Raw genomic sequence first — 24,726 nt, 5'->3', positions numbered from 1 at the left:
GTTTTATGGGTGAAGTGATTTTGTAGATAAATGAATTAACGAAGGTTGGTTTTTTTTAGTATCTAGTTAATTTTAGATAATTATTTTTTATAGAATCACTCTGTTTGGGTTAATTCCTGATAATAATTCGGGGTGTATTGGATGACTGGTGCGTGATCTAACTTCTGGGTGTATGCGCGGTAATATATGTGTATGCTACTTAAGAACATGAGAGATTTATTCAAGTTTATGTATATCGTGAGATAATAACCCTGCATCCTATATCTTCCTCTCATAAAATATGTTTTTATGTTACAAAGATCTCTCCTCCTTTAAGCCGGACTCCCCTCCTTTTATATTATAGAGGGATATAAGTCTTACATATGGGCCAAACAAAAAGGCTCATAACTGGTTAGATGGTCAACATAGATTATCATTATAGGGTACATATGTGTTATGTCTGTCTTGCAGCACTGCGATGTTCTGCTTGTCACTTCCGGGTCGCCCTGCCTGTCCTGTCCCATATTGGTTTCCCACATGACCTGCCACGCACCCTGTTACGTCTGCAAGCCCGTCTTGCAGCAATTAATGTTGCTCTGCGCCGGCTTCGATCGTCTCAGTCAGAGTGGAGTGTCTGAGAAAGAAAAACGGTATAAATAGCGGTATAAAATAAAAATCGACCGGTTAGATGAGTACATATCCTGTGATCAACAAAGGCTGATAGTGGAAATTCTAGCGAAGTTCAGTGCCATAGTCGCACGATGCCAAATGGTCCCATGGTCAGGCTGAATTAGAGAAAAAAATTGATCCCATAAAAACCGACAGCTATAGACCATCCTAACAAAAATACCCTATATTTTTTATATCAACACACTCTAATAACTAAAAACTGCAAACGCTCTACGATGTAGTATGAGAGCTCTCATAAACGGGTCCGAAATTCAGTGCTCCATTTCAAGTAGGGCATTTGATTTTTGCCACTCTGCCACCCGGTAGAGTGGCAAATTTACCACTGGGGTCATTGTCATAGACTCATAAGGGTTCATTTGTTATCCTCAACAGAGAATTACCACTCCGACAGAATGGCAAAAAATTAAATATTCCATTTCAAGCCGTCAAATCAAACAAAGGAAAGGTGGCCTTGCAGTTTGCAGAGTTCATACTACTACCAGAGTGAACTGGTAAAGACGAGATAATTTCCATGTAAATTGCAAGTCCTAATAACCGGATTACTCGATCGGTATTTCCAGCGAGGAAACCAAACTAAAATGCGACGATAAGAATCCATCAAACTATGAACACTTCCAACCTGTAACAACTCAAACATTGGGCATTAAAGATTGAACAGCATGGATGAAACGCCTATGAAGACATCAAGCAGGAAATCAGAATGAGATTTCGTACTGGAAACTAAGAGCAGAAGCTCGAATTGGTATGAAGAACACGAAGCCCAAAAGATCCAATTCCAATTAACCCCCAATCGGGTTGCGTTCCGACCCAGTTGGGATTAACCCGCGAGGTGAAAGCCTGGGACAGCAGTTTAGGTCAGAGAAAAAGGGAAAGAAAGGAGCCGAAAACTTTACCACCACCGGGCTCTAAGAATAGCAAATAGAAATTGCAAGTGGAAAAAAAATGGAGAGAAATTTGGTGACTTATCCGAGACCAACCTCGGAGGAGGGAAGGATTTATCGTGCGGTTACAAGTCATCGGGACTATGGATGTAAGTTTTATATTTTTTTAATCATTAGATCAATCCAAAACTAAAAATAAATAAATTAGAAATTCACTCTCAACTAATTAAGTTATAAAAAAATCCACTTAGCTTCCATCCCTAATCGGGACGCCAGAGTGAAGGGACTGGGCCTTGCAAATGTTTTGGGTACAAGATGTTCTTTGCTTCGGTTCTTGGCCCCTGCTTTCTTTTGTGTTGTTTTCTTTTTTAATTATTTTTCGAAATTGCTTCCTTAAAATTAATTTAATTGAAGACTCGATGGCATAAGTTGATTAATAATAAATTCATCCGGTGTCACATCCTACAGATTTCGGTTGATTCATCCGAATTCAACGTTCAAAAACCATATAAAAACATAAATAAATTTTCTACACATATCTAATACATCACATTCTAAGATTTAATCCCTAAAAAGCCATAAACTTTGATTAGCTAGCGGCAACCGTACTAGAGACCATGGTTCTCATACCTAAAGACAAATAAAAAATGAAAATTAAAAACAGTGATAAATAAGAAAAAATTTCGTAGAATATTAAATAGAAAATTACTTTATTTTTTTTTTATAGTAAATAAGAAATTTATAGGATGATTGGCAACTTGCACAGGTGAAGTACATCAGATAAGCACAAAAGCTAGATCCACCTAGTCCAGAAAGAAAGAATATGCATAAAGTTTAATAGCGTTGCCAAGCAGCGAATAAATTCTAAGGGGTCATTGGCTGTTCCTAACAATACATCTTGAGAAGAAGCTTTCACAAACTGCAGGTTGACGTGTCTCCCAAACCTAGAGTAAGAACTGAACATAAGACGCAGTGATAGCAGACAGCATTGAGCCCTACCTTCCATCTGAAAACATTGCTGCGAAGCAGAACAGACTACGAGAAAACACGAACGCAAGGATAATCAGAATCATTGTGACATTGATAACCATCAAGACATTGCAAGAACCAATTCCCAAGAAATGATAAGAGTAAACATGAAAATATAATAAAGTCAACCAATACGCCCACAAAAGACGGCACCAATTAGTGTTGAAATATGCCATATGCTGTCTCATAAAAGGTATATGGAAGTAAAGGTCCGGCGACAAACAACTAGCAAAACGACATACCATGTCTGAAACTCCCAATAACAAATGACATAAGATAACAGTAACCAAAATCATAGTTCCTGACTTAAAGTGATAATAAGCTACTAAAGCTTCGATCAGAAGATCACTGTGTAACACCAAGCCACTTGGAGAAGTTCTCAAACTCTGTGTAGTCACTGTCGGAGATCATGGTCTTGTACCACGCCTTTCCAGCAGCCTTGACCTTTGAAGCCTCCTCCTACAAGAAAATTTCAAAAACACAATGAGAATATTGATTAAAACTGAATATAGCCACATTAAAGGGCAAGACTATACAAAATGGAATACACAATTACAGCACATAAATGTAGGAAATAAACAATATAATCTAGTCACTGAATTCACAGTTCTAACACCATCAACCTACCATATATGAACATCAATATGAATACAAAACAAACAGAAAATAACTCGAAAAGAAATGATTGAGCATAGTGACATGGCCAAAAACTTCAGGAATAATGGCTAAATAATACCGTCATTAAGTCCACAGCTATTTATGTGCCAAATAATTAAGCTGCACTGAAACATATGAAGAACTGCTAATGGGATATAGACCTTCTGCAATCATGGATAGTTCGGATACTTAGCAAAAAAATCCTAAATAGAAAAGGGAACACTAAACTACAGATATTCGGCCACTACAGCATGCCACAACATGGTTAGAGCATCTACAACAATATAGATAGCTGCTATCTATAAGAGTTGTACATGTCAACAATAGATAATATCATATGCAACCTCCCCAGTAGCTTCAATGTAGCATTGTCTATAAAATTAATGTAGGCTCACATGCAATGCGCATGATCAATGGATTAAATTAGTAGACTATCTAATGGTTAGCAGTCTAACTTTTATCTCTCAAAACTCTCTCCTCCACATAGACAAAAATCTGATGTGAGTAGCCTTATAGCTAGCTGATATGTATTGTTGGAGACGCCCTTAGTAACAGAGAAGTACATGCATATTGTAACTACAATATGCATGTAAATATTTCAGGTTAATTGGTACTAATAGAAGTTCTCGCAAATAAATATTTCAGGTTACATAACGAATTTTGAAGCAATGAATCGTCTTAGACCATATAACATGCTAGGTATCATCATAGCAAGTTAATGACATACGTTAACACAATCAACTAAGAGATAATTCCTTGTGTGCCACTGAATAATAATGAAATTCTCGATTTGCCGCTGATAAAAATCATGGTCCCTTCCATGCCACCAATTTAGTTTTTTCATCCCCTAAGTGCCATTGCCGTCATAACGGAGTTGATGGCAGCGGCACACAGGGGCCGCTGCCGTCACCTCCATTATGACAGCGATGGCACACAAGGAAAGGAAAAAATTAAGTGATGGCATGGAAGGGACCATGATTTTTTTAGTGGCAAATCGAGAGTTTTGTTAACTTTCAGTGGCACACAGGGAATTATCTCACGAATAAAGATAATTAATACAAGCACAATAAATGGAAATCAGCAGGCTAAACCAGAATTAAAAAAACACTACATGCCACAGGTTAAGGCATCCATACATGCAACCACATAATAATGCCATTATATAATAGTCACCATGAAGAACACTAAGAAACTGAATAGACAAGATGAACAGTTCCACCAGAAATTAATACCACAGTAATAACTATAGCAAAACACAATTGGAAAATAAATTATTGGCAGCTTAGTGTTCCCCACAAAATAGAGCAATCAAGTTGAAGCAGTATAGAAACTAAAGCAAATTCTAAAACGGATGGTGGGAGATGGTTATACTAACGATAATATATCAACAGCTTAAGTGGTCCACAGCAAATACAGCATGATTACCAATTACAATCCTCATAATGGGTTCAGTGTGAGATGCATGTTAACTCAACATACTCCTAAAAACTGCAGCGAGAAACACTAGTGATCACAACAAACTTGTTACCCCCAGTTATGATACAATACAACCTAATTCAAGTACTGTGGCATGTACAATACTGGTACCATGCATGAGAAATCGTGTCATGTCCAATAAAGCAACGACGGCAAAGAAATGATACAATGTATAACTAAAGCAACATAATCTATGCAATACTAAACAATGTACATGAAATGTAGCATAATATGTACCTAAATATACATGCAGTCCATTAAGTGAAAAGCAAAAAGAACTATATACGAAGACACGAGAGAAAAGAAACAGAGGAAAGGATTATCATACTGGGCTGAGCTTGGTCCTCTTGGAGTCAAGCTTCTCCTTCCTGGCCTTGACACGCGCTGCCTCAGCAAGGGCTGCCATCTTGCGTGCAGTCCCAAAGTACGGGTTCAGCTTGAGCACAGCGGCCATATTCTTCAGCGGGTTCTTCCTAGGTTCCCTGCGCTTCACCTCCTTGTTGATGGGCTTCACCACCGACTGCACCTCGTCCGAGTTGATGAGCCTGGACAGATCAGCGTTGGCCATCTTAGGCCTCGGGAGCACGAAACCCTTCTTCTTTACCGATGGCGTTTCGAAGGTCCCGTACACCTCGTCCAGCTTCTTGAACGCGCACTCGGTCCAGATCACGAACCGGCCAAGGTGGCCACCAGGGGCGAGGTCGAGCAGGTTAAGGCGCTCCACATTGGCAACATCAACGCCAGGGAGGTTGCGGAAAGCCTTGACGATCTTGGAGCCCTCGGTGCCGTAGACAATGAGGGGACCCTTGCGGTTAATGTAGCGGCGGTTGCGCATCTTCCCCTTGCCAGGGCGGATGCCAACCGAATCCTTGGCCTTCTCGGCATCAGCGTAGGCACCGAGCTGCTTGAGGATCTTGATGGCCTGGGCGGTCTTCTCAATGGACTCGGCGGAGTCGGAGACGACCAAAGGGAGCTCGGGGACGGACTCGACGCGATGGCCGCGGGCGAGTACGAGGGATGGGACGGCGGTGGCGGCGAGGGCAGATGCGACGGCAACGCGGCGGAGGTGCACGTTGACGCGGCGGTGCCAGCGGCGCCAGATCTTGGTGGGCGCGAACATGCGTCCGCCCCGGCACATGTTGCCGAATGCTCCCTGGCCGGCGCGGTGGGTACCACCGCCTGGAACACGGGGGATACGGGAGACCGCACGCCCTGTGCCCCAGGACTCGGCGGAGGTCTGGTGGCCAGCGCGGCGCGACACAGCGTAGGGCTGGCGGCTGTTGCAGGACAGGAGCTTGTGGACGAAGCGGACGATGTCGGGGCGGATCGGCGCGCGGAGGACGTCGGGCAGCGGGGCGCCGGCGGAGTCCGTGGCCATGTCGCCCTCCAGGGGCCTCACGGAGACCAGGGGTCGAGCGGCGGCGGCCATTTGCGGCGGCGGCGGCTTCGGCGGTGCGGCGCGGCTTCGGCGGCGGCGTAGAAAGGGTGGAGGCGGGGAGGGAGTGAGCGAACTTATATGAAGGTTGGGGTGTGAGGGCTAGGGTTTTGGAGATGAGATCTGGCCCGTTGGTTTTAACTTTTTAGTGGGTGGTGTGATCTGATGGTGGAACGGTGAGTAAGTTGGGTTGGGCCTTGCTGATGGGCTGGGTTTGGTAGGTTTGTACAACGTTCTGAATAGCCTTTTTTAGTTGGCCTGCCATGTTTAACTTTAGGTGTTAGCCATACTTATAGCTTGATAAATTTTGTGATAAAAAAACAAGCCAGTTATTGTTGCTTCTCAGCTTCTGGAATCAATGACCGAGTATCCTACACCCACTAGGGCTGAGGTTGCTGATGTTTCTGAAGCCGTCCGCCGGATGCTCTCATGCTTTCTGGTGAGTCAGCCATGGGGACGTATCCAGAGAAGGCTCTCAGTGTCCTTAGGAGTGTTAGCCTAAGGATTGAAAGGTGGTGGAGAGAGGAGAAGCGCCATGAGGCGCTGGAGCTTCAAGATGTGTCGTCTTCCTTCTCTGATAAGATATCAGAGGAAATATGCAATTCAGCAGCTAAAATGGGTACGTCCTGCAATCACTTCATCAATAACTATGGAAATTTATTCCAGAAGCATATAAAAGCTGCTATATTTCAATTCATCTTCTCTTACTCTTCAGATTAACCAAGAAGCCAATTTGCGGGCTTATATTTGAACTAGTTCTGGTGCTTTTCATCCTGTTTTGTGTATCGTGATGATCTCTACAGAAACATCTGGATGCACCTTTTGCACTTACTTGCGTGCCTTGCTTATTTGCAGCCAACAAATTGGGAGTCGATGCTGTTTTTGTCTACACAAAGGATGGTCACATGGCCTCCTTGCTCTCGCGATGCCGCCCTGACTGCCCAATATTTGCGTTCACCTCCTCGACATCCGTCAGGAGACGGCTGAATCTCCAATGGGGTCTTATCCCGTTCCGGCTCAGCGACTCCGACGACATGGAGAGCAACCTGAGCCGCACCTTCTCCCTGCTCAAGGCCAGGGGCATGGTGCAGGCCGGTGACCTGGTGATCGCGCTTTCTGACATGCTGCAGTCCATCCAAGTGATGAATGTGCCCTAGGAAGAATAGGATCCCCATACCCAGCTGTTTCCTGCATTGTTATTCTTCTGCCCAATTTTGAACCTGAGCTGTATTGTAGCATGGAAGGACATTTTTTTTCGTCAGTTGTGTATCTTGTGACCTTACGGCAATAATATGTGCATGTTTCTACCTGTGGTGGAGGGTGGAAACTTGAGAGCTTGTTGTATATCGATGTGCATTGGTGTGCTTCAGCCTTCAGCTCAGAGGATATCACTGATCACTCGACTTCAAACAGAACCGAGCATTCGTCACTTGAATAGACTGGACTCGCGCGTCGCCGCCTGCTGTCTTGAATTGACTAGTTTTTAAATCCTTACGATCTAGTTCGAATTTGAACTAAAATTTCAAGCAGATCCTAAATTGTTGTGCCCACAAGTAGCTGGAATTTGCATGATTTCTGATAGTAGACAGGCTCAATACAAGAAACATGTTGCGCATGAGGTACATACACATACAAAGCAAATGCAGTTGTGTTCTATGTGACAGAAGGGTGGAGGAGACTTCAGATCAAATGTTCTTTTATCAGTTCGGCCAATCTGCCTTGTCAACGGTAGGTCTCCAATGGAGCAACAATGCTGGCATAAACATGAGGATTGTAGAAGCTATTTATTTAATGGCAAATCATCGTGGGAGCATAGAACATTTGGATTGAACGCAATGGCAAAAATTTTCAGAAATGAAATCCCTAGTCTCTTCAGCTGAAGAGGAAGTTACACAATGCTAGCTTTAAACATAATCTTATCTTCAATAGGCATTGTGTGAGTACGTATGTGTGTGGTGTGAGTATGCGTATGCGTGTTGTAATGTGGTTTCTAAAAAACATAATATATATATTTGGTTAGACTCCTTGTAATCTCTTCGTTTGTGGTTGTTTATGTAAGTTCTGTTGTCCATAAACTCTTTTTATTAATAATAATATATATGTTGAGGGGACATCCTATGGTTTCAGGTAAAAAAAAACAATTTACTGAAAGGGCAATCACATAAATCTCAACGCCCAAGCATAATAAGCTCATAAATTTCTTTTTATTGGGCGTTTTAGAATTGGAAGAAAATTTCGTTTTGTAGCCTGATATTTTCTCAAATTGCAGACGTGCTCCTGAACTAGACTGGACGGACATTGAAAACTCAGCCTAGCACTGCACGAATCTCGAACCATGAGTTGGGCTTCAGCCTGAACCTGGAGCTCAGCGCCTCGGTGCCTCCCGAACTCGCTGCCGACCCAATCGCCGGTGTATTCCTCCATCGCCGCCGCTGCCGGAAGCTGTAGAAGCGTCGTCAATTTGTCGAAGCTGCCGGTGACAATTTGTGTTTGGAACAGTGAAAATAATCAATGATTCAGGCCCTTTGTAGAACTGTGGATTGAGCCAAAGTGCCTTGTCATATGGAACTGGATGTCTCATAGAAGAACTGCAGTTCAAATTCTTTCAAACCGTCCGTAGCAGGAAACCCGCACAAATTTGGAGATTTGAGGTTTTGTTTTGACATGAGCTGCAGGAAGAACGAAATGCCAGTGAAATTTGCCCTCTAGTCATGCCAAATCTGGTCAACCAAAGTGCAATTCAGGCTTCCCTGATTCCACATATTTGAGTAGTATATGCACAAGACAAGCTTACCCGAGGGATCACTCAGGTGGACAACTTTTCTATGTACATAACGATATTAATCAGAAGCCTAATTCCATTTCTTGAGTGATGAATTTATTTTCAAGGTTTTTGTAAGAAAAAAAATGTGGTCAGGAATTTAGTAGACGAATTACACAGCACGTCTATTCACTTGCCGCGATAAAAAAATGTGGTCAAGAAAAAAATGAAGTCTTAGAACCAACTTCCACGCCTCAAGAAGTCACGAGAAATTAAGAATATCTGCCTTTTTTACTTCTTGTCTGTACATACATAGGGACAAAAGGAATTACGGTTTGATATTCAGAAGATTTTCCCTCCGTATCATTTTTTTGGTTGCTTTCTGATACCAGTCTGTTGATAACAGGAATGAACATAGTGGCAACGATTCTACTTTGCAGTTCCCATCAAGGCTAGTATATATGTATGTTAGACTCTATATTTACAGCAATTATGCTCACTTGCTGTGTTGGTATTGTCTGCATTATCATTGAACATATTCAGTATTCGCCTTTCGGAGTGGCATCAAAAGACAAAAGACGGTGGATTTATTCCTCGAAAATAGAATATGTGCATGGTCAGTTTACTTGTGACCCTCTACACTCTGCTAGTGAATTTAAGTTTCTTAGTTCGGACATGTTTGCAACGCAGGATTTGAATACAGCAAAGGTGTCGCATTCCATACATGGCCTTAGTTGTCACGGATAGAAGGGCATGATCACTGAGAAGCTCACTTATCACTACAGGAATATGAGATAGTCGTGTTAAACTAGTTTAACAATAGGACTACATGAATATGGTGCCAAATATCTAACTACAGGTATATAAGTATAATGAATACATCATATATGGATATGATACACTATACATATGCTTAGTTATTATGGATATTACGGATCCAAATCTGCGAAACCCGGTATTCATGAAGATCTCGGAGACATATACTAGTAAGGTCTCGATTGGATCATCCAACTCGAGTATGACCAGTATCCAAGTTAAATTTGGCTGCTTTGCCTTGGCTGACAAGATGAAGAACTCCTTATCGACTACGACCAGAACAAAAGTAGTGTTAGGACCCATATATAAGGCGGGGTCCCTGACCCTGGGGAGGGGGACTCAGAGAACAGTCTGGGTAGACACTTCTCAACACAAGTGATTCCAAGATCCTAGCAATTGGAGATACTCGGTGACTTCAACCCTAGATTAGTCTAGATCTAATCCCCTGTATTGTAATAGGTCTAGCCACATTGCTTGTGAAGGTGATATGTTCTAAAGACAATTATGGAGATGATTATATCAAGTGCATGTTTATACACTTCTGAATAATGTATTATTCTAAGAATGACTATCATTTATATTGATTAGAAAGTACATGACTTATTCGTAGAACTCTTTATTTGTATCATAATGTTATTCTAAATTGATCCTTAGTCACATATCATTGTGATGATTCATAAGACCAGCACATGTATTGATTGATGATCATATTTCACAGATCATAGGTATAGAGATATTGAATCAATAATGTGAACATTTATGTTTGAGAACATGATATTCGATAGACCCACCTTGAGATACTGCTAGAATTATTATATATGATGTGCCATCAGTTGTTATCTCAAATGGTGTATCTATAGGATCCTTAAACCTGAGATCGTTATTGATTACAAAATGTGTAGTGACATATTTTAGGGTTGTCAAATGCTACACCATAACTGGGTAGTTCTAAAGGTAGTTTTCAAGTTTGCTATAAAACAGATCATGGGGTGTGAGCGATCAAGATGGAATTTGCCCATCCTTAATAACAGGAGAGATATCTCTGGGCCACTCAATATCGTTGGATAAGAAAGTGCAAGATCATGCCAATGTGATTAAAGAGTTAATCATGATTTTTGATAATCCACAACTCGATTGAGTGAATGGTTGAGCTATCACAAAAGGTGACACGTATTTCGCCTTGAGCTTGACTGGTATCGTGAGATAAAGGAAGTAGTGCATGTGTATATCAAGGTTCAGCCGATATGATCTTTATGTATACTTGAAAGTCGACATATCCTGCTAGGGACCGCTATCATTAATCATCAAAATCACATACATATTCCAAATATGATCATTACAATCTCTCTGAGGATATGTTTGCTAAAGAGAGCCTTTTGAGAGATGGGGGATGATGGCCTTGGGCAAGCTATTGGTTTACCTGCACTTTGGCGACTTATTGGTTTACGTGCGCTTTAGTATACATCTGTTGGTTATGATCTTAGGGTCTGTTTGTTTTAGATTTTGGATTTTAGATTGTGCTCCATAATCGGATTATACAAACAAATGGACGGATTCTGGAAGCAGATTGCAACAATCCAAACCTAAATTGTGGCACAATCCACAATCCACCTCAGAGTAGCTTCTACAATCAATAATTCAGAATCAAGATTCTCACAATCCGCAGGGAAAACAAACAAACCCTTATATTAGCTAGCCGCAACAAACTTCATTGAGTGCTAAGGGGAACTGATAACCCCACGTCCGCAATTATTCTAACACCAAGAGTTGTAAAACTAATTTGGATCTCATTTTTGTATTGATTATTCCAACTAAGGCTTTGTTTAAAAGGTTGGTATTTTTTGGGCATTTTGCAGCCCATTCGAGTCTTGTTCTCTTAAATTTGGAACCTCAGTTTCCTACATTAGTTTTTAGTCGCATATGCTTATGAGCTTACCGTTTATGAAAGCACTGACTTAGTAAGGTAGTGTTTGGTTCGTGGGACGGGGTGGGACGGAGCGGTTCCATCCCGTTTTTGAGCTGTTTGGTTGGAGTTCAGTGGGATGGGATGGTTCTGAATCAGAGAATATTCTTCAAAGATTCGGGACGGATCCGTTCCAAAAAAAAAGCTGAACGCAGCCATCCCACTTGGGACGGGTCACTGACGGTGGGCCCGAAATCTAAAATGGACTCGTTCCATCCCACCCACCAAACAAACATCTGATTCTGGACCATCCAATTCCATCCCTAAATACATGAATGAAATCATCCCATCCCACCTCGCTCTCTAACCAAACACTACCTAAGCTATCTCGAAAAGTAATTGGTCTGAAGATAAGATAAAAAAAGGAGGGGGGGGGGGGACTCTCCCTACACAAACATATCTAGACTCCATTGTGAAAGAGGCGCAAATGATAAACTTTCTTGACACCAGAACTGAGTCCTCTCACCCTCCCTGCAATACCACCATCGCCTCTATCCCTATTGACCACTGTTTTGTGATTAAGAAGCACATCTTTTACTTTTCATCTAAAGCTGACCCTAAAAATGCAACAAGAACAGAAAATGCCATGCCATGGAAGAACAACAGTGGAGATTATTGCTAATGTTTTGTTGTACGTACTGCTCAAACATGGATACATGGACACAAAAGCAACCATAACAATAAATAGATGTTCTGCACATGTTGAAACAAGACACACATTATGGTTTACTGTCGGACACATGGACACGCGTGCCACCAAAGCACCGAATCAATACGGTAGAACAGACTAGAAAATGGATAGATCACAACCAAGCACTCCAAATAGTTACACATATTTCATCTCCTTCGTTGAATCGTTTGTTTGTTAAAACGCACTCTAATCCACATCCTGCATGCATGATGCATAACTGTGATATTATTGCACACCTCAAGTCCCTCACACATCTCTTCTCATTTTAAATGAAGAGAGATAAAAAAAATTTGAAAAGTTGTTCCCATCCAATGTTGCTTTCATATTTGATCTTTATTTATTTTACTATTAACCTTAAATTAGATAGTGAGTGAAGTATTACCAGATTATTGGACTTACACCCACATTTTTGTGATGATTTTTCTACTTTATCTGTTAATGCCCAAATTAAATTTTTATATATAGATTAATCCTTATAAAAATTGAATTGAGTAAGTTTGTTACGAGACTCTAAAGAACAGAAATTCTGCAAAGTACAAGTTTACGTAGGCTAGACTTTGCAATAAATAGAAAGAGAAGAAAATATTTCTGCAGCAAAGTACGAGTACGTGCTAGTATTGCTTAGAAACGATGCATATCCATAGTTCCCGACATGAATTAAGAACAGAAAAATAAGATCAACAACAACTCCAACTGTTCAGTCATTGCAGATAAACTGGATACAAACATATATTCATCTTTAACCATTGCAGATAACTACGACATCAATTCGTGGAGGGCTCTATCCTACTAAGAACAATTAATTTGTTGTTGCTGAAGTATCATCGCATCAAACCACCTGAAGTATCATCACATCAAACCACCATATACAGTAGGATTACTTGAGAAGGGTCTTTGTCGCTTGTAGTATGTATTGTGGCAATGAAATATGAAGTGATGCCCTGTTGGAGTTTAGAGTTTAGACCATCCATGGAAGTCTTTTCTTGACAAGAGAAACAAACAAGAGACATGCAATGAAGCCTAGAAACAGGTAGGTTATCAAAGCTTGGATTTGGACAAATTCTGCCATGCCCTTGCATTGCATGAATATATGCTGAAAAAAAAAAATGCCCTGGCATGTGGGCCAGGGCTCATTGGTGATCATACTGGGCCCACTTTGGAGTGCAACTACATGAAAAGCCATGGGAGGAAGAATCTACCATTCGACCCAATCTCTCGCATAGTTGTTTTTTTGTGAGGAAAAAATTTCCTACTCTATAATTTATCCCAAAAGTCTTAACTCTTACCGTACCAACTAAATAAATCAATGTCTTATTCGAATGAATGAATGAATAAATAAATAAACCATTGTCGTGTTTACATTTTTGTTTGCCGTGATACCTCAGAAATCAAAGTAAAACTAGGCTAAATAAATCTTGTAAAGATCCTGATGAGGACGGCATTGCCATGGTTGATGTGAAGAGGTAACAGTCGTCACTGTCTTGCTTTTCCGTGGAAGTAACAGCACCTGATGTGAGCTCTCCACCCATGGGGGCTGGGGTCAGGCTCCTACTATTATTTATCGGGCCCCTCCAATTGACCTCGCTAGCTACAGTACGCTTGCAACAATGCAAGCTTGTTGCTCAATGCCAAAACTCTCTCCATGCCGCATGTCTGCTATTTCTCCTTTATCACGGGAAAGAAAATTTTATGAGACTATTCACCGAAAGATTCTTACCAGATTTTAAACTATACCGTCCTTTTCTAATCCAACGGCTGATACGTGTTACTGAGAAGAAAAAGAGAAACACGTGATATATAAAAAGAGTTTTCTGTGAGACCAGATCTTATATAATTTCCTTCCGTATTACTGTGCCTCACAAACACGCTGACAATACTGCTTCCATGGGTGATTGCTATAACAAATTGGCAATTTTCAGGCCTAGTAATCTTTTGGAAAACCAAAGTCTCCTGAATCCAATCCGTGATGCTACAATTTGCACAGGTTAACCTCGAGGAGGGCCCGCACGGCACACCTCGTGTCACAGTCGGGGGCCCGCCAATGCCGTCCGATCCAAGATGTACGGTCGGAGCCAGAGTGATATCAAGCGGGCCCGCACACCCCATCTGGACCCACGCATGCAAGTAGAGTAGGCAGGTCCACTGTCGCAGTTTGCGCATTCGACACTAGATTTTCTAGTTTTTACGATAAAATAAAGTTTTTTAAATTTTTATTTTTGTTTGAAGTAAAAATTAGATGACCTAACTAAATACTTTCAATTCAACCACATCTTTAGATCCAAGATTTCTTAAAATTAGATTTGACCATCTTAAAAAATATTAGATCTAGAACTATGCTAAACGAGACCTAAGATTATAGACAAGTAAGAGGAGGAATGGGAAGAAAAAGATAAAATTGAGGAGAAAGAAGAAGAGAGAAACTACTTATCCATGGGTATAAGTCCGCCACTAAAGTTATGTTTGGTTCTCCGTACCTCCCTATCTTGGACCAGCAAATGCTTAGAATCTCAAAAAGATGCCTGTTTGTTGCCTATATTTATTGTTATAGTTTGGCCTGATGAGTGCAAATATACGGTCTCATCCTGATCAGAGAATGAAGCTCGATACAAGTTTTACTCCACAGTTTGACCTGATAGATGCAGGTTTTGCAGTTGCTTATGTAGGCGGACTCACTTATCAGTATCACAAGATCATCTTCATATAAGTAACAAAACAGAATTTAAACTCTTACATCCGCTCATACGGTCTCAGATTTAGTTAACCAAATAGTAACTTAGCTTATCTTATCCTGATATATACAACCAACTAAATAATTTTCTTTTTAATAAATATGATTTCACTCAACATACTTTCTCTTAACCTATTTATATAATATAGCTCTATAAAACTTCGTCAGAAGAACTAAACAAACCTCCATGCAATGGGCATTGCATACCTGAGCCCTGGCCCAGGGCAATGCCCCAAGTGGCCACAGGTCCATTCACCTTGGCAGCAGAGTCCAGAGAGCCAGAGACATTGCTGCTGCTGTTTGCACTGCATCTGCATGCACTGGCTCTCCCTGGCCCCTGCCTGCATGGTAGCGATGACAGCCGCTGCAGTTGCATCGCTTCAGGCAGAGATGCAGAGCTGTACGCATATGCGTCTGAATGCATGCGTGTGTTTGTGAATTGTGATGGATGATGCTGTGATCCGAAGGAAGCAGAAATTGTGTTTTGTGTGTGCGTGGTCCTGGTGGGAATCTGAAGCACTCTATGTTCGCTCATACGTTTATACCGTTGCACGAAACAAAACAACAGCAGCAGTGTGGCCCAGGCAGCCGATGAACTGTTGTTACCTCGAGAGCAGCAGATGATGCTAGTGCGTTTGCAGATCCAACAGCTTGCAGACCGACTTGCTGGTGCAGGTCCAGGAGAGGAGACCACATAGAGCAGCTGCCTAGGGATAGTACTACTGAGACCACCTACCTAGCTGCTAAGAATCTAGCTTGGATAAACCCTTTTGCATTATCTAAATTGTTTTGACAGCTTACGTTAGATTTGAACGAAATAGTACGATTTAGAGCCTCCGTTATCCAAACAGGCGTAAGAAGGATTCCGCAGAGCTAGAATTTCTGTTTTTGGTGGTAAGATCTTCAACAAGTGTGGCTCGTGGTGCAGCGGTTTCACAGCGGCGAAGCTAACGCTAAAACGATAGTTGTACACCATTTTACAGTACATTAAGCAGCATACATATTTTTAAAAGTAATATACGGTAAATATGAGTCAGTTAATAGTTTTTTCTTCTTCTACATACCGTGGTGTACGAGCACCATGATAACATAGGATTCGTATCCTCTTATTTTACTGAAGTAATGTCATAGAATAAACAGTGCTATGACATTAGCTCTCCTAAATCGTTAGATTCGAAACGGACGTACCAGATTATCTGTTAAAGTATCTCTATAAACAATAGAATAATGGCAGGGTACTGTTCAGTGTCTTTACTTTACAACTTCAGAATCCGGTAGCACAAGGTAACTTCCCCTGACGGTTTAGAGTAGGCCCTAAACTTATTCTGCAAGCTGTGTAAACAAAGCATCGAAATGAGCATATAGTAATCTGCCGGTACTATTCAGTGACGGAGTGAGATATTTTAGTTCATTACTCAATCACGCAGCTTACGAATTCAGCACTCGTGCACACGCTCGTACACGTAAGGTTGATGTGCCTTTTTATCCATTAGCTAATCTTTCAAATGAGCTCACATGATGATCAAAAACTAGGGGCCATGACACTTGTGATTGCAACCACCGAGTCCATAGGAGCGGCTCTCCATCTCCTAGCCCAAATAGTTGTTTAAAGCTTTAAGCCATTGTCCAACGTCATAGAGAGAGAGATGACAGAGAAGCTAGTTTTCTATAACACATTTTCTTGTTAGCTTGAAGCTAGTAGTTCACTAGTACAAGTTTATTGGTTGTGAATTCGTATTATATGGGAAAGAAAACTACACACAATATCCATGCACGCGACCCTGTATTTACTACTATTTTTTTTTTATCACTTTTGCTACATCTCAATCGACTGAGATGTTGCAAACGTCTCGGTCAAGTATATTTAAACCACATTTCGCAGAAATTCCGATGTCTGTTATGCCATCGCATACACTTGGGTGATCTTTTACTTGCGTTGATTGACCTAGAAAAAAGAAGCGGAATTATGGGCATAATCCGGAGAGTGACTTGGAGAAATTCAGGAACTTCATCACTAAATTCTTTTACCATTTTATCACAGATGGTGGCATAAGAAGCAAGATCAGTGGAAAAATATGAAAATGCAAAGTCTCTTAGAAAATTAAGATTTTTCTCTGACAGATGTTTAATGATAGACTCTAAACCACAACCTCTCTAAAACGAAGAGGCTGAAAGAGCAGCGAATTCTACTATCTATACGGTAAAAAGGAAACCAACGATCATATTTTCTTCTAGTGTGTCTTGACTAACTTCATACAATGTTACTATAGAGTGCTTTGGTTAGGTGAAACAACTCAGGACCCTTGATGAACTTGCTCCTGGATGGTTGAAATAAAATCTGAATATGCTTGTGAAAGTATGTCTCTTCGTTTTTGCAGAGCTTAGCTAGACATTAGCTAGACGATGTGGTGTACTCGAAACAAGATGATAATTGAAAAGGTCTTCCCAACAAGCCGATTAATACTCTTCTCAAAGGCCTTTCTTAACTTACAGAGTTGAAAAATCTAGCTTAAGGAAGACGATAAGGATATGCTTAATCCAGCTCTTGATCATCTCGTGGAGCGATACAACAATTTCCAGCCAAGTTCGATTACCCATTTTGATATAGTGGAACTGTAATTTGTTTGGTTTGTTGAGTGTGTCTCAGCATCTCTAGTTTATCTAATCAGGTGAATGTAAACTATTATTTGGTTTTTAATAGAAACAGAGTCGTTCTCCTGTAAAAGAAAATTGTAGGATGGCTACTGTTGATGAGTTTCTTTTAATTCGTTTTTGTCTGGTTTCTTGTGCAGCTTCTACAACCATATGTAAGCTATGTTTATTTCAACCAGAGATTGTGAATTATGATTCACAATCTGCAATCCCAAGCTAAAAGAAACACTCTAGATTAGTTGTTAGATTGTGATTCATATTCTGCAAAGTGAAACAATCATTCCATATCACAATCCCAGATTACAACAATCTAACCCCCAGATTGTAACGATCGAGCAATTTATGTTCCACTAGTTTATACATATTATACAATCTAATTTTTATAATTCAGCTTTTACAATTTAACTTCTTATAATAAAAAATTTATAAGCTATTTTTCATGATCTATAGCTAAAATAAACATGTCCTTATTTTAGTTTTCCTGAAAATGGTGTACGAACATACAACAGTTCAAATAAATAAAAAGAAATAGAATGAGAGTTATCCATTTTTTTTTAAAAAAAAGAGATTTACTCATCTATCATAAACGCATGACGTTTTGAATAAGAATGAGTCAAATTTTTAAAATTTTGACCATCAATAACTTTTGAAATATTTAGTTTTAAAATATAAAAATTACAAGTGTGAATTTGTCTTCAAAAATATTTTCAAAATATCATAAACTTATTAGATAATATAAACATATTCTAATTAAAAATAATGATCAAAGTTATGCATCAAAGACCTTGCTATGTTTATGATGTCATTTAAAAAAAATATATTTTTGATCGAGTAACAATCATGACGTTTGGATGTGATTTACCTTGTTCCATATCTCGTATCTTAATTCGAGTCCTCCCAGCGTAAGAGAGGCTTGCTTTGTGTTGTTAATCTCCATTACCCTATCCTTTTCCCGGTCATGAACTCGGCTAATTAGAATGATTGACGGGTTAACAATTCACCGCGACAGCGAATACTCGTGAGCGTCACTCATCCAACCCAACCAAGCTAGCTAGCTAGAGTCGCTTCCTCCGTAAGGTCGCAACTAGAGTGTCCAAATGGATGGAGTTAAATGGGCCAACACTAGTCACGATATTTTTGACTCCGCCTAATAGGAAATGGGTTAGACTGATACGGCACGGCTAGACCGATCATGTCTGGACAAAGCCACGGTAAGTCGGGCTGATACCTCACGGTCCGTTTAAATATTTTTATTTTTATAAAAACATATATAATTTATTTAGATTTAGTAGTATATAGCATCCACGGTACAATAGTAATACATCTGGCTTGAAAGTGGTAGATCGTATGTTCTGTTTTTACGAGTGTCATATTTTCTGATTTTTTACGTATTAATAAAATAGATTATAAAATATATCATGCCAACCCATGATATAGCCCGACTTCAAGTGGATTGTGTCTGAGCTGAACGCTCAGCACGCGAATTGGCATGTCTAAATGAGTCATATCTAACCGAGTCCAAGCCGTGCAGGGCAGGGCATCCCATTTAGCCATTTCTAATCGTCGCTTAATTAATCTTACAGGATCGGGGTTATCTTAATTAATTAATCCTACGTCATCTGAAAGGTTGCAAGCACTAGATTATTGCGCCTTATCCATTTCAAACGAGGAAAACAACGTTCACCATGGGAGCTCGATTTGTTCTTTCTGCACACTCATTTTTTATAATAATAAAAATTGTCTGAATGGACCATTGTGTACCTCCGCGTCATAAAAAAAATATCAGTAACTTGCGGCCAAGGTTTACCCTCGGATAACCCGAATTATCAGTACCCCTCTCAGTTTCCAAAGACGGATCGAGCAGGGTCCCGCGACAGAATTAACAACTAATCGGTCCCTCTTGCAGATACTATTTTTCAAGCAAAGTCGGACACACTTACACAAGTATATTATACTCACATTCACGTGCATATAAATAATACATCTAAATAAAATTAGAAGCATAACCTCAAACACGAGCCCACACTACCACACATATAAGTGCATTCTAGCATACATCTAAATGAACAGATACATAATCCATATAGCATGGGTATATATTTTGATCATTGAACGCATCCACGTATGTATATTATATATTTTTAAGATTTAATCAAAAATACAAATACTTATATCAAATCTAGGACTCACATGCTTTAACCACGAGCGCACTCACGGTCATATATACTACTATTTCTTTCAAAATTTAATCCAAAAATATAAACATACATGTCAAGCCTAAGATTTAAACCCACATAAATAGATTCAACCTAAAACCCTAAACAACTAAGCTTAAGTTAAGCTCAATTCACTTGTAGGTACTGTTTGTTACGCAATCATGCGCGCGAGTGAGGACGATGAAAGGCAGCTATAGCTTAAATGCGCGGTTAATTTAATTTGCCGGCCCGCGGCTCCACTGGCCAGTTAGTACAGCATGAGCTGTTTTAAAGGCTTTATTACGCCTTAAAAGGTTTTTCATGAGCAATACATCCGATTTCCTTTTTAGAACTGTTTAGAAATATTAAGCTCTATTTATGACACATTTATTTTAGTTTTAGATCATGGGAAGTCTTTGAGACGATAGGGTAATAAATGGTGTTTTAAAATACTATTTATCATCCCACGTAATATTATTTATTCCACTGCTCTATTTGGGTCAGGCTGTGCGTGAGTGTGATAAGATAAAGATGTGCCATTGTCTACGAGTTGCACCAGTATTATTTTTAAAAATAAGTATTTTAGTACTCTCACTATTTATATTTAAGATAATTTGTTAGATACTATCGTAAAATTGTAAAAAGTTAAAAAATATTATTAATATAAAGATGACGTACAGACCCTAGATCTACTTATTATCTTTACAGTTAATTATATTTTTTAATATAAATATTTTTAATATAGTATCATCAAATTTTGCCTTTATATTTAAAATAATAGCACTATCCACAGAAGGAAATCTCGAACAGCCCGGTAGTCGGTACACTACCGAGTCCGTTGTCCGCTGCGGCCAGTCCCCACGTCCGCACACCATTCACCCCTCGCTTTGCAAAATACCAATCCTGCCCCTCGCCGCCCAAAACACGGCGAGGAAACCACCATCCGTCGCCGGGGCCCTGCCGTCATTTCGCGTTCCCCCTGCACGACCGGCAACGCCGTGATCCCTCCGTGCGGGACGCGTGCCACCCCGCGCCTGCGAGGCTGCGACCCACGGCGCGACCGGCTCCGCCACGTACCACTGCGTGCCCGGACCCACCGAATGGCAACGTCACGACGGGCCCACTTGCGTCCTTCAGCCCTCACCTCCTTTAAATTCAACGAGGCTCCTCTCGTTTGAACTCCGCTCGCTCGGTGTTCTTTTTCCTTTGCGTCGCGTGTGAACTGGGAAAAAAGGAGAGAGAGCGTCCCCGCTGTTCGCCGGAAACGGCCGCCGCGTCCGGCGAACCGCCGGTGCACGGGCAGTAGTGTGTTGAGGCTGGTGTGGTTGGTTTAGGCCGGTGGTGTGTTGGTGCGGTTGGTTCTTGGTTGGTTACTTGGGCGAGATGGTGTGGTTGTAGTGGCCGCGCTTCATGCGATCGATACCGTTCCAGCTCAAGAACGGTCACCACCACCACGGTGCCGCCATGGAGGGGAGGCCGCCGCCGCAGCAGCAGCAGCATCCTGCGCCGCCAAGGGTGTCGAGGTTCCGGAGGCTCCTGGTGAGGGTGTCCGCGTCGGAGAGGTTCGCCGCGGATGGCAAGGAGAGGGAGAAAGACGAGAAGACGCAGCCGCCCGTCGCCGGAGAGGCGGAGGTGGCGGGGTCCGTCGGGCTTGACCGCATGGTGCTGAGCTTCATGGAGGAGACCGCGGCCGTCGAGCGGCCGCCGCGCGGGCGGTGCAACTGCTTCAACGGCAGCAACCACGAGGAGAGCGACGAGGAGGAGTTCGACTTCCTCCCCTCCGAGCACGCCTCCGCGTCCGTAGTCGCCGCCGGCGGCGACACTTTGGAGGCTCTCAAGGTGCGAAATTTCTTGCACGGCGCTCTTGAACCCCCTCGAATTTAGGGAAAAATTGTAGTTTTCCCCTTTGCAATCCACATGGATCCAAATGGTGAAGGGGTTGTCTTTTTTGCGTGCGATTCTTGCCAGGGCCTGGTGCAAAGCACGAACGTCGTGGAGCGGAACCTCCTCGCGGACGCGTCCAGCATCGCGGAGCGGTGCGGCAAGAGCTGCAAGGGCAAGGCGGAGTGCCGCCGCGCGTTGGCCGACGGCCTCCGGGCCCTCGGCTACGACGCCGCCGTGTGCAAGTCGCGTTGGGAGAAGACCCCAACCTACCCCGCAGGTACTCAGGCAGTTCGGTTCAAAAGATATCCCCTTTGCGTCCGACCGTTGCTGACCGCGGGGGTGGAATCAATCTGCGCAGGGGAGCACGAGTACATCGACGCGGTGGTGGGGGCGGAGGATGTGAGGCTGATCGTGGAGGTGGACTTCCGGTCGCAGTTCGAGCTGGCGCGTTCGACCAAGGCGTACCGCGCGGCGCTGCAGGTGCTGCCGCCGCTGTTCGCTGGGACGCCGGACCGGCTCGGGAAGATCGTGTCCGTCGTAGCGGAGGCGGCGCGGCAGAGCCTCAAGAAGAAGGGGCTGCACTTCCCGCCTTGGCGCAAGCCGGAGTACATGCGCGCCAAGTGGCTCTCCCCTCACGTCCGCTGCGGCGGCGACAAGGTTGTCGTCCCGGGCCCCGCCGCTCCGTCCGCGGCTACGCCGGTCCAAGCGGCGAGCTTCTCCGGCGAGTTCGAGCTCCTGTTCGACAGGAAGCCAAGCAGTGCCGCCGCCGCCGCGGAGGGCGGTGGCGTCGACAAGATCACGGTGGTGGTGTCGCCGTGGCGCCCGACGGAGGAGGCCAGCAAGAAGCAGCAGGTGCCCAAGGCGAAGGTCGTCACGGGGCTCGCCGCCGTCCTCTGAGCGTGGCGTGGTGGACAGAATAACTACTACTAGTAGCAGCTCAACTACTACCACCACTACTCCCCCATCCCAAATTTTCCCTCCTCTTTTTCGTTTCTTTTTCTCACGCCTCTCGATCCGTTTGGGGATCTAGTTTTTGGTGTTTTCCGGGATTTTTGTTCGGGAAAGAGAAAAAAAAACACTCACCTCCTATTTTGCCGTCCTACTAGAACCTCCCCTTTTCTTTCTGACCCTTGTAATTTTTGGCCTTGGCATCAGGGGCTTGTGATCCCTTCTGCCAAGTAGTAATAGTTTTAGTTGCAAGAAAAATGGTCATGATCATCTGGTTGCTTGCTTGATGCATGCCTCATGATCATCTGGTTGCCTACTTGTCGGAGCAATTATTACTTACCTCCTGTGCTAGTACTTGAACTTGTTGTTGCTATGGAAGAGATGAACAATGAGTACTGCTACTTGTTACTGCTATGCAAGAGGATCATCAGATATGAACAATGAGTATTGCAAATAGTATATTGACAATTTGCCACAGATTTTGTGCTCATTTCCTGCCATCTTCTATATTACCAGCACATCATGATCAGTACACTCATGATCAGTACACATGAAATTGGATTGTGATCTCTGATGCTTCGATCCAGACTGACAGATTAGGCTAGTATAGAATAACTTGGGCGGTGGCACGAACAGCTGAACAGATCATCCACCTGATCAGGGAAGAAGCGAGAGGGCAGTCAGTTGCAGCAGATAGGACGGCACCGTCGTCCCCTTGCGCGAGAACAGAGGGAAATAAACATAAAATAAGCAGGGGAATGCGGAAAACTGCACTCGATCGACGCCATGGCCATGGCCTGGCACACTCACGCTCGTGCAGTCTCGAGAGGCGTGCCCGCTGCCGGCCCACCCAGCTCCCCTGCATCGATGCCAGCACTGAACTGCGAGTGCCCTGCCCATGGGAACGCCGTGACCCTGTCCCTGCTGTCTCTCACGCACACACTTTACTTACCATACCTCCCTTGCAATTCACCTGTTCACTGCAGTAAAAAAGTTTTTTTTGGGAGCAGTACTAGTTGGAACTTGAAAGTACGGCCGTTGAAACACGGGGAGAAAGGGCTGGATTTGTTTTCCTTTTCTTTTTGCAGTATCAGAAACAAAAAGAAAAGGATGTGGGTTATCAGGATCCTCGTGAATCGTTTGGGAGTGCTGGGAAATGTAAAAGTATAACCGAAACCAAGAACTGGTTCATGTGTGCGGCCTCGGCACCGGAGAACTGCGTCGTGCTCGGCGTGCACTGCCCCCCCCCCCCCCCCCCCCGGTGTCTGTCTGATGCATCAGGGCAAGGGGAGCGGAGCGCAGGCCTCGGCGAAGCTGAAGAAAAGAAATGGCGGCGTCGTTCTCGGCGACGGAGCAGAGAGGCAAATGCGTCAGCGGAGGCGAGTGGAGGAGCCGAGCAGGGGGAAAGCTGCGTGCGTGGCAGTTGGCTGTGCAATTCGCGTCGAAAAATAATCGTATAAGATATTATGGTATTATATATTTAAGCGGTAGACTCAATTTATAATATGATATGTGATATTTTATTTTATTTTTTATTTTTTCACTAATAATTTTTTCCGATTTATCCATATGTTATATGGTAACTTACTACACATGTCACATTATGAATTGAGTATAGCCTTTAAATACACTGGTAATTACACACATGTTTTATATATAAAATTAATCTATAATATAGTAATATATAGAAGGTAAATATTGAACGTCTATGTATAAAAAACAAAAAAAGATATTAAATGTATAGGAGATATTAGACGTCTAGATATGATCTACAATTAATTCAAGATTATATATATTTTTGGAAGAAGGAATGAGGATAACATTTGCATTGTGACTATTTGATCAACTCGGACGGACAGTGAAGATATCAATTACGCCATAACTCGTATATTTTATAGGAGTATAGATGAAACCAGATCTTATGAGTGTGTTTGGTTGCTC

General features: G+C 42.4%; 2 protein-coding genes and 1 pseudogene across 3 annotated transcripts; 2 read left to right on the top strand and 1 right to left on the bottom strand.

Annotated features, from left to right (window-relative positions):
* Positions 1–2,675: 2,675 nt before the first annotated feature.
* LOC133915257 (large ribosomal subunit protein uL4z-like) lies at positions 2,676–6,208 on the bottom strand. The gene is made up of 2 exons (XM_062358347.1): positions 5,041–6,208; positions 2,676–3,038 (listed from the first exon to the last, which is right to left on the bottom strand). Exons 1-2 carry the CDS (start codon positions 6,139–6,141, stop codon positions 2,925–2,927), a joined length of 1,215 nt encoding a protein of 404 aa, XP_062214331.1. The 5' UTR covers positions 6,142–6,208; the 3' UTR covers positions 2,676–2,924.
* Positions 6,209–6,472: 264 nt separating this feature from the next.
* On the top strand, positions 6,473–7,304 carry LOC133914079 (pyruvate kinase isozyme A, chloroplastic-like; annotated as a pseudogene).
* Positions 7,305–21,122: 13,818 nt separating this feature from the next.
* LOC133915256 (uncharacterized) lies at positions 21,123–23,244 on the top strand. 2 transcript variants are annotated; one of them, XM_062358346.1, is made up of 3 exons: positions 21,124–21,792; positions 21,922–22,114; positions 22,196–23,244. In XM_062358346.1, exons 1-3 carry the CDS (start codon positions 21,364–21,366, stop codon positions 22,732–22,734), a joined length of 1,161 nt encoding a protein of 386 aa, XP_062214330.1. In that variant the 5' UTR covers positions 21,124–21,363; the 3' UTR covers positions 22,735–23,244. The 2 variants fall into 2 exon arrangements, with proteins under 2 accessions (XP_062214328.1, XP_062214330.1); XM_062358344.1 differs by having other exon boundaries at positions 21,123–21,792; positions 21,922–23,244.
* The last annotated feature ends 1,482 nt before the right edge of the window (positions 23,245–24,726 follow it).

The sequence above is a fragment of the Phragmites australis genome, chromosome 4 (genome assembly GCF_958298935.1).
Source record: "Phragmites australis chromosome 4, lpPhrAust1.1, whole genome shotgun sequence".
NCBI classification, from domain to species: Eukaryota; Viridiplantae; Streptophyta; class Magnoliopsida; order Poales; family Poaceae; genus Phragmites; species Phragmites australis.
This window is presented reverse-complemented; position numbering and strand designations above follow the sequence as displayed.